The following is an 11,059-nucleotide window of genomic DNA, read 5'->3' as shown; positions in this document are numbered from 1 at the left end:
GCTCTGTAAGGATTTTGTAGTTCTAATTTTTTATGAAGTTGCTTTACTGTCTCTTTCTAAGACACCCAGGCCCTAAACTACGATAAAGTTAAACTAAGAAAATGTAATAGTACTGTATTTGTGTATTCCAGTGAACACACAAATCTGTGAATTAGCAGATCCACCATTTTGTGAGTGACAGCAATATCATTATATGATAGTGCTGAATCTGCAGCTAACCGCAGGATGTGATGGCATACTATGTCTGTATTGCTCAAGGAACACGTCCATTAAAGCTTCTGCCTTAATCGTCGTAATTTCATTGCTTTTTGGCGTTTGAGTTAAAGAGTTTCAATAGTTTTTTTTATGTTTTAGATCAGGGGTGGGCAAACCAGTCCTCAAGGGCCATCAACAGTTCATGTTTTTAGGATTTCTTTAATCATGCACAGCTGAGTTAATCTATTTGGCTGGGTCAGTAATTATCCCAGCTGTTTCTACAGACAGAAATCCTAAAAACATGAACTGTTGTTGGCCCTTGAGGACTGGTTTGCCCACCCCTGTTTTAGATGGTGTGTAAGGAACCTTAATCGGACATTTTAAACCGTATGTTTTTTCGTCTATGGAATTTCATAGCTTTTTCTAAAGTTAAAATATTTATAATTTTCAAATTCTATGTATCTAAATGTGAAATCATCCACCCTCTGCCCACCAACAATTCTCTATCACATGCCACCCTGCCCCGTAAATTACTACATGCCCCTCCCACTGCCAACCAGGTTCTCTCACATGACACCCACTTTTCTCACATGCCATCTCCTGCTCATTAGCCTTTCACACATATGGGCCCTTGCTCACCAGCTACTTTTTTATATGCCACCACCTATCAACTAGATTTTCTCTCACATGCCACTCGCTGACCATAAGCTTCTAATATCAGCCCTGCACACCAGCTAATCTATCACATGCCACCCCATAACCAACAGCTTTTCGCTCACGTTACCCCATGTCTACAAGCTTTTCCCTCACAAGCCACCCAACTCATGAGCTATTCTCTCACATTCCAAACTCTGCTCCGCCAGTGACAACTTCACAATTCAAAGAGCCTTCTCCGATCTCTGTGCAAAATAGAGCCTTTTAGTGAAACCTGCACCACACATGATAGAGAATCCTATAATAAAGAGAATCTGCATCTGACCGCTGCACAATAAGTAGCGCCTTCACTTATCCATATACAACACAAGGAGCCATCCTCTGGCCATGCAAAACACAGAGAGCCATCCTCTGACCCTGCACAACACAGAGAGCCATGCTCTGACCCTGGACAACACAGAGAGCCATCCTCTGACCCTGTACAACACAGAGAGCCATCCTCTGACCCTGTACAACACAGAGGTCATCCTCTGACCCCTGCAGAATACATAGAGCCATCCTTTGACCCCTGCACAATATATAGAGCCATCCTCTGGTCCCTACACAACACAGAGAGCCATCCTCTGAACCCTGCACAAAACATAGAGCCATCCTCTGACCCTGTACAACACAGAGCCATCCTCTGACCCCTGCACAATATATAGAGCCATCCTCTGACCCCTGCACAACACAGAGATCCATCCTCTGACCCTGTACAACACAGAGGTCTTCCTCTGACCCCTGCACAATACAAAGAGCTATCCTCTGATCCCTCCAAATTACATAGAGCCTTCCTCTGACCCCTGAACAACACAGAGAGCCATCTTGTGGCCCCTGCACAACACAGAGAGCCTTCTTCTGACCCCTCCACATTACATAGAGCCATCCTCTGACCCCTGCACAATACATAGAGCCATCCTCTGACCCCTGCACAATATATAGAGCCATCCTCTGACCCCTCCACATTACATAAAGCCTTCTTCTGACCCCTGCACAACACAGAGCCATCCTCTGACCCATGCACAATACATAGAGCCAACCTCTGACCCCTGCACAATACATAGAGCCATCATCTGACCCCTGCACAACACAGAGAGCCGGCCTCTGAACCCTGCACAACACAGAGAGCCATCCTCTAACCCCTGCACAATACATAGAGCCATCCTCTAACCCCTGCACAATACATAGAGCCATCATCTGACCCCTGCACAACAGAGAGCCGTCCTGTGAACCCTGCACAACACAGAGCCATCCTCTTTTCCCTACACAACAGAGAGAGCCATCCACTGACACCTGCACAAAACAAAGAGCCATCCTCTGACCCTGTACAACACAGAGCCATCCTCTGACCCCTGCACAATACATAGAGCCATCATCTGACCCCTGCACAACACAGAGAGCCATCCTCTAACCCCTGCACAATACATAGAGCCATCCTCTAACCCCTGCACAATACATAGAGCCATCCTCTGACCTCTGCACAATATATAGAGCCATCCTCTGACCCCTGCACAACACAGAGCCATCCTCTGACCCCTGCACAACACAGAGCCATCCTCTGACCCCTGCACAACACAGAGAGCCATCCTCTGATCCCTGTACAACACAGAGATCCATCCTCTGATCCCTGTACAACACAGAGATCCATCCTTTGACCCTGCACATCACAGAGAGCCATTCTCTGACCCTGTACAGCACAGAGGTCATCCTCTGACCCCTGCACAATACAAAGAGCTATCCTCTGATCCCTCCAAATTACATAGAGCCTTCCTCTGACCCCTGCACAACACAGAGAACCATCTTCTGGCCCCTGCACAACACAGAGAGCCTTCTTCTGACCCCTCCACATTACATAGAGCCATCCTCTGACCCCTGCACAACAGAGAGCCATCCACTGACCCCTGCACAATACATAGAGCCATCCTCTGACCTTGTACAACACAGAGAGCCATCCTCTGACCCCTGCACAATATAAAGAGCTATCCTCTGACCCCTCCACATTACATAAAGCCTTCCTCTGATCCCTGCACAATACATAAAGCCTTCTTCTGACCCCTGCACAGCACAGAGAGCCATCCTCTGACCCCTGCACAACACAGAGAGCCATCCTCTGGTCCCTACACAACACAGAGAGCCATCCACTGACGCCTGCACAACAGAGAGAGCCATCCTCTGAACCCTGCACAAAACATAGAGTCATCATCTGACCCCTGCACAACACAGAGAGCCATCCTCTGAACCCTGCACAACACAGAGAGACATCCTCTAACCCCTGCACAATACATAGAGTCATCCTCTGACCTCTGCACAATACATAGAGCCATCCTCTAACCCCTGCACAATACATAGAGCCATCCTCTGACCCCTGCACAAGACAAAGAGCCATCCTCTGACCCCTGCACAATACAGAGTCATCCTCTGACCCCTGCACAGCTATGCGCGGGTTAGAGAAGAATGAACGAAGAATGAATGAGAAGAGGGACGGAGGAGAGGGAGCGCATGAGAAGAGGGACAGAGGAGAGGGGGAGCGCATGAGAAGAGGGACGGAGGAGAGGAGGAGCGCATGAGAAGAGGGACGGAGGAGAGGGGGAGCGCATGAGAAGAGGGACGGAGGAGAGGGGGAGCGCATGAGAAGAGGGACGGAGGAGAGGGGGAGCGCATGAGAAGAGGGACGGAGGAGAGGGGGAGCGCATGAGAAGAGGGACGGAGGAGAGGGGGAGCGCATGAGAAGAGGGACGGAGGAGAGGGGGAGCGCATGAGAAGTGGGACGGAGGAGAGGGGGAGCGCATGAGAAGGGGGACGGAGGAGAGGGGGAGCGATTGACAAGAGGGACGGAGAAGAGGGGGAGCGCATGACGAGGGACGGAGAAGAGGGGGAGCGCATGAGAAGAGGGACGGAGAAGAGGGGGAGCGATTATAACTTACTTATAACTAATGCTGCTAATTCAGCACAGTTATTAATTCTTTCTCAGTAAACAAAGGTAGGTGGGAAGTAGAGAAAAACCGGACAGATTTTGAACTTTAGATTGTTCCCAAATTTTTCCCATTTTTTATTCTTTTTTTCTGAAATTTTAGTTTAATAGCTTTAATACTTTTTAAAATGTAGACCCTCAAACACCATGCCCCCCTCTCTCAAATTCCCTATGGAAAAATGACGTTTTTTAGATGTAACCTTAATATAAGGGAACGACTGTGCCCTAATAATATACATATATATATATATATATATGTGTATATTTAATAATCTAGCATTACGATCAGTGGGTTTCCTGTACAACTTGTTTCTAAATCCAGTCTCCATGGTAAAAATGGTAACATCCAGAAAGTTAATCTCAGACTCATTAGCTTCCATTGTGAATCTAATAAGAGAGTCAACAGAGTTAATATCAATCATCTCCATAAGAGACTCTCTTGTGTCAGACCCAATTGAAAACACTGAGAGTAGGGATGACCGCACTATGTGGGTTAATAAGATTAATTATTATTTAACCCCAATTCATTGATTCTATATTCCAAAATTTATCTAATATATTGACTGAAGGGTGCTCCCTTATACTAGTAAGTTAGAGTAGAGGACCAGGAAAAAGAAAGTATATATAGAGGCACTCCAGGGTAAAAAATAACATTTTATTGATATACGTTAAAAATATTGTCTTGATACAACTCGCGAAATAATAATAAAATCATGTGCAAAGTGAAATTAAAATTCAGACCTAGCTGCAATCGCTATGTTCTCACGCCGTTATATTAGAATTTCTTAATGTGATTTATATTTTATTCTGCTGATTTGTGACTGTTAAATCACTCACTTGCCCAAAATATTAATATATTTGTCCTAAATAATGAGTATCAAGTAGGACAGGGTAGTGTGTTAGAATACCTGTATAGATAGTATAGTAGGTAGCGTCGCTCGCATAGTGATTAATGCGGAGATTCAGATGTCTACAATTTAGTTCTACAATTAGATCTCTATAGTTAAAGAAAGGCTAAATAGCTAGTATAATCATTAAGGCCTTCAGGTATCATGCTACCCATAATAAAAATCTTCCTGGTTTCTCTTCTCAGGAGTTCTCCTTGTAGATCTCCTCCAAGGATTCCCATATGTACTTGTTCCATAATGTAAGCCTTTACAAATTTAGGATTACCATTATGAGATAATAAAAAAAATGTTTCGCAACCGAAGTTATTTTTTTGTTATTATTTCGATCCTTCTCCGCATTCTTGATGTTTCCAGATCTTTCCGTATTTATCCTTGTATTCTTTCGTTGTCACCAAAGGCTTCTATCAATGTGGATCATGTAAAGCATGCCAGTATACAGTTACAACGAAAGAATACAAGGATAAATACGGAAAGATCTGGAAAATAGATGACTTCTTAAACTGTAACTCCTCAGGGGTGATTTATTGCTTAACATGTCCCTGTTCCAAGAAATACATTGGTATGACCAGTCGCCCTTTTAAGAAAAGACTTTAAGAACATGTGGGAAACATCAAGAATGCGGAGAAGGATCGAAATAATAACAAAAAAATAACTTCGGTTGCGAAACATTTTTTATTATCTCATAATAAGACAAAATAAGTCCCATCCCGTCCTTTGGCAGCCCATGAATTGGGATGTCCCGACAACATTGGGACAGTTGGGATGTATGCTAGTGTGCTCTATACTACAATAAACAGCAATGACTTTATAGTCCATATTAAAAGATTCATATAATGTTTTTGCATTTTATAATGAATATTACATACCTCATATTGGGGTAAAATTTCATCCACTTTTGGTTAAGACCCACCCCATTACAAGCCCATGAATTGGGATGTCCTGCCAAAACTGGGAGAGTTGGGACACATGCATATTGTGTGATGTCATCAGACACCTGTGCCTTTTTATATTTTTACTATATATTTTTTCCATATATTTTGTCCTTCATAGTTTGTTTATTAGTGTGATATATAGGTTTTGGTTTGTAGCTACATGTTAAACAGTTTCCTTTATTTATGTTTGTTTATATATTCCATTTTGTTATTTTTTATAGTTGTGTGTATATATATTGTAAATGAAAACTAAATAAATAAATTACATGAAATGGATACTATCATAAATATGTTATTGTGTATAGGCTTTTATATTTAATATAATGTTTGTATTTCTTTAAAATAACTTAGATATAAGTAGCATGAGGTTTTCGCATATCTGGTAGAAAAAGGCAACGTATTCCTGTACTGTGTAATAAAAAAAAATTGTGTGTCCTCAAGCTATTCTGTTATTATAAAGGGTTCAGCCTTGTGGCAGTTTTGCAGACAAGAGAGAAAAATTGAAAAATTAAGAGCTTCACATAAATTCGTTCCAGAGTATTGATTAATGTGGCATAGAAAATACTTGCCTTTTGTTGGATAACATTTGAACTATTTTTCTGGCATCTTCTGTGCTTATCGCGTCATTAATTTCTTTCTGAAAAGATGAAAGCTGTGTCTTCACCTAAAATATTGAAACATTTAAAGTTAATTGTCAGAATATAAATATATTTTTCTTATATATGTATATTCAAAAACTATATCGATTGGACCTAAATTACAGAGGCTCTTATACATTTAATGGCAGTACCTGAACACCAGCTCCATTCAATTCACTTACTTCCATTCTTTGATCCCCTCCATTCACCATTCTCTTAGGAACAGCATGACATAGTTTGTGTCATCGTCATCATCATCATTTATTTATTTACATAGCGCCACTAATTCTGCAGCGTTGTACAGAGAACTCACTCACATCAGTCCCTGCCCCAATACAGCTTACAGTCTAAATTCCCTAACACACACACACACACACACACGGAGTAGGGTAAATTTGAGAGTAGCTAATTAACCTACTAGTACGTTTTTGGAAAACCCACGCAAACAGAGAGACCAAACTGCACACAGATAAGGCCATGGTTAGGAATTGAACTCATGACCCCAGTGCTGTGAGGCAGAAGTGCTAACCACTAAGTCACCGTGCTGCCCGATCATGATCATCTTAACTGCTACAGCTTAGAGAGAGTAATGGCAACAACAGATACATTTAGTGCAAAAAATATTTGACCCAGGTAATTTGATATTTATATGCTGGTATCTCTAGCAACAACAGCAACCACTCTAGCTACATCACATCCTTTTATTATATCACATTATTCCATGCATCTGAGTTTCCCAACTAGTGGACCATGGATGGAGTTTTGAGAGACTCAATTTCCAGTACACAGATTTGTTGGGCAAAACATGTAGGACCTGATTCATCAAGGCACATATCTGCTGATTTTGAGCGTATTGTACGCAAAATCACTCTGCGCAAGCCGGGAACTGGACCATACTCCAGCAAACGCAGCCCTGTCCACTCCATCTTCATACGCAAAGAACACTTACTACAATCTACAAAGCTCTGAGCATCTCAAAGTTACTTGTTTTTCTTCCGTTTCTCTTGCTGCAGCTACAGGGTTAGTCCTGATCAATAGTTATAATAGTCTCATATCCATGCTATAACATGTGTTTGCAATCAGGAGCAACTGTAAAAAGGTATTTTATGTTCATTAGACATTGAGATCATCAATATAAATGTATTTAATGGGGAAAGAAAAAAAACACCTTTTTTTTACGGTTATCATTAATTGCTATATTATTAACAAGTGACATTAATTCAATATTTTAAATATTTTTCTGTGTGCTTTTGCAAATTTATAAATGCACATAGGTATTTGATGTATCCTGCAGTGTCTTGTGCAGTAGAGAAGAGTAGACCTACACCCGAATTCATCAGCGCAGGTATCTTCAGATCCATTTGTTGTTGCATTTGGGAGTGCGCAGAGCCGATTTATGTATGTTTTAAAACAAACGCACGGTGTGCTCAGTATGCGTGCCTTCATTAATCAGGCCCATACTATTTTCCTTAAGTAGAAGGCTTAGATCAGTAGTTCCCAAAGTGTGCGTCACGGCGCTGTCACAGGGGTGCCGCGAGCGGGGGACAAACAAAACAAAAAACAACTTACCAATCCGGCGGCACCTGGGACCCAGCATCTTCCTTCCTCCTCACTTCTCACTGAATCATCACGCCCGACATATTCAGTGAGAAGCAGCAGGAGAGAGGAGGATGCTGGGTCCCGGGCGCCGCCACATTGGTAAGAAGATGGAAGAGAAGACAAAAGAAATAGAATAAAGAAGGCCATATATTCTAAGTAAAGAAACGGAGGTGAAGGTGAAAGGAAACAGCAATGGAGGGACAGAAGAATGAAAGAGGGGGCATAGTGAGGATGCAGAGGTGCAGACAGTGTGTGTGGATGCAGAGGGGCAGACAGTGTGTGTGGATGAAGAGGGGCAGACAGTGTGTGTGGATGAAGAGGGGCAGACAGTGTGTGTGGATGAAGAGGGGCAGACAGTGTGTGTGGATGAAGAGGGGCAGACAGTGTGTGTGGATGAAGAGGGGCAGACAGTTTGTGTGGATGAAGAGGGGCAGACAGTTTGTGTGGATGAAGAGGGGCAGACAGCTTGTGTGGATGAAGAGGGGCAGACAGCGTGTGTGGATGAAGAGGGGCAGACAGCGTGTGTGGATGAAGAGGGGCAGACAGCGTGTGTGGATGAAGAGGGGCAGACAGCGTGTGTGGATGAAGAGGGGCAGAGAGCGTGTGTGGATGAAGAGGGGCAGACAGCGTGTGTGGATGAAGAGGGGCAGAGAGCGTGTGTGGATGAAGAGGGGCAGAGAGCGTGTGTGGATGAAGAGGGGCAGAGAGCGTGTGTGGATGAAGAGGGGCAGAGAGCGTGTGTGGATGAAGAGGGGCAGACAGTGTGTGTGGATGAAGAGGGGCAGACAGTGTGTGTGGATGAAGAGGGGCAGACAGTGTGTGTGGATGAAGAGGGGCAGACAGCGTGTGTGGATGAAGAGGGGCAGACAGCTTGTGTGGATGAAGAGGGGCAGACAGCGTGTGTGGATGAAGAGGGGCAGACAGCGTGTGTGGATGAAGAGGGGCAGACAGCGTGTGTGGATGAAGAGGGGCAGACAGCGTGTGTGGATGAAGAGGGGCAGACAGCGTGTGTGGATGAAGAGGGGCAGACAGCGTGTGTGGATGAAGAGGGGCAGACAGCGTGTGTGGATGAAGAGGGGCAGACAGCGTGTGTGGATGAAGAGGGGCAGACAGCGTGTGTGGATGAAGAGGGGCAGACAGCGTGTGTGGATGAAGAGGGGCAGACAGCGTGTGTGGATGAAGAGGGGCAGACAGCGTGTGTGGATGAAGAGGGGCAGACAGCGTGTGTGGATGAAGAGGGGCAGACAGCGTGTGTGGATGAAGAGGGGCAGACAGCGTGTGTGGATGAAGAGGGGCAGACAGTGTGTGGATGAAGAGGGGCAGACTGTGTGTGTGAGGATGAAGAGGGGCAGACTGTGTGTGTGAGGATGAAGAGGGGCACAATGTTATGATTTATGTACATTTATTGTATGTATTATTCTGTTTGATCTGATTCCTCATTTAGCTGTAAATTATTATTTGACAGAAATATAATTGAAAAAAATATATAAAAATATTCTTTCCCTTGGATGTATGTATATTATTTTTGCAAACAACTTACTAAGTATTTCTGTCCTGACCTAAATACTTATTATGTTATTTTGACTCAAATACTTAAAAAACGTGACTGCTCGGTAATTATTTTGAGGGGTGCCTTGAAAAAATTATGGAGACTCTAAGGGTGCCGCGATAATAAACTTCCCAGATAATAAACTTCCCACAAAGAATAGCCTGTGGATCAGGGTAGGACCTAGATTTCTTCTAGGGGAGGGCAATTTAGCATAGCCCTTCATTCGCTCTGATTGGTCGAATGTAGTGTGATGTCAGGGTCGGGGGGGGGGGGGGGGGGGTAATTGCCCCTTCTGGATCTGCCAACCACATGCACGGAATGAAGCAAACAGCAATCCACCATTTTGGCAAAAAGCCCAGATGGTATTCCTTCCTGTAGAGATAAGTAAGGCCATGACAGATCTTCATTCATAGGTTGCAAATAATCTAATAGCTTGTCATTCAATTCACTCTGGCAGTCAATTGCAGCTCACCGATAAAGGAATAATCAGTACATTCATAACATGTTTTTTTTTTTAAAATAAAAATAAAACAATCATATGTGAAATAAAGTGTACGTTTGAAATATATACCCAATATTTAAAAAAGTAAATTAACCTACCAGTTTGTCTTCAGAGTGGGGGAGGAAACCAGAGCACCTTGAAGAAACTCACGGGTACAAGGGATAGAACATAAAAACACCATGCAGATAGGGCCCTGGTCAGAATCCAGCCCATAGCCCAGGGATGTGAGGCAACAATGCTAACCACTGTGCCACTATGCAGATAGCACCTTCCCCCTAATTGTGCTCTAGTATTTGTTCTCTGAACTAATGTAATAAATGGTTAAGAATTAAGTAAAAAGCTCTGGATCTTTGACCACTATCAACATCATCAAGACTAAATGTTGGGGTTGGAAATCAGAAGTCTTAGGGGTATATTTACTAAACTGCGGGTTTAAAAAAGTGGAGACGTTGCCTATAGCAACCAATCAGATTCTAGCTGTCATTTGTTTAGTACAGTCTACAAAATGACAAAAAGAATCTGATTGGTTGCTATAGGCGACATCTAAACTTTTTCAAATCCACAGTTTAGTAAATATACCCCTTAGTCTGCTTGAGGACTATAGTGGCATAAAGCATGCCTTCCAATGCCCTTCCAATGTGACCCATGGGGAGAAGACTGAAGGTCTAAAATCTACTAATTTGACTTTAAAATGTTATTAATCTACAGTTATGTTAGCAAATGGTTTATTGAAATTATCAAACAGCTGTAATTTGGCCAGATATGTGCACAGACTGAATGGCCAGATCTTATGGTGTATATTTCTAAAGATGTCGATGACACACATATAGTCACAATACAGATCGTCTGACCCCATTTTCTGTCAGTCCTAATAAAGATCTAGGGGTAAATGCATCAAGGTGCGATTTTGCAAATGGAGAGTTGAAACTCACAGATGTATGAACCTGAGATTTCATGTAAAATCTTCCAGAGTTGTGCTTCTGTCAAAATCGCTATTTGCAAAATCGCTAGAGATCAAACTCCCGACTGTTTGCCACTCCAGCTATACAAGTCTCAAATGTATGAAGCTGCG

General features: G+C 43.2%; 1 protein-coding gene across 2 annotated transcripts in view; it reads right to left on the bottom strand.

Moving 5' to 3' along the window:
- LOC142136854 (uncharacterized) overlaps nucleotides 1-11,059 on the bottom strand; it is a 358,937-nt gene that overhangs the window by 71,864 nt on the left and 276,014 nt on the right. For both annotated transcript variants that reach the window (XM_075194706.1, XM_075194707.1), the window contains exon 15: nucleotides 6,269-6,363. In XM_075194706.1, coding sequence (XP_075050807.1) covers nucleotides 6,269-6,363 — 95 coding nt within the window. The remainder of the gene's footprint in view (nucleotides 1-6,268; nucleotides 6,364-11,059) is intronic.

The sequence above is a fragment of the Mixophyes fleayi genome, chromosome 1 (genome assembly GCF_038048845.1).
Source record: "Mixophyes fleayi isolate aMixFle1 chromosome 1, aMixFle1.hap1, whole genome shotgun sequence".
In the NCBI taxonomy this organism is placed as follows: Eukaryota; Metazoa; Chordata; class Amphibia; order Anura; family Limnodynastidae; genus Mixophyes; species Mixophyes fleayi.
The sequence above is the reverse complement of the archived record's forward strand: the minus strand, read 5'-3'. Positions and strand labels throughout refer to the sequence as shown.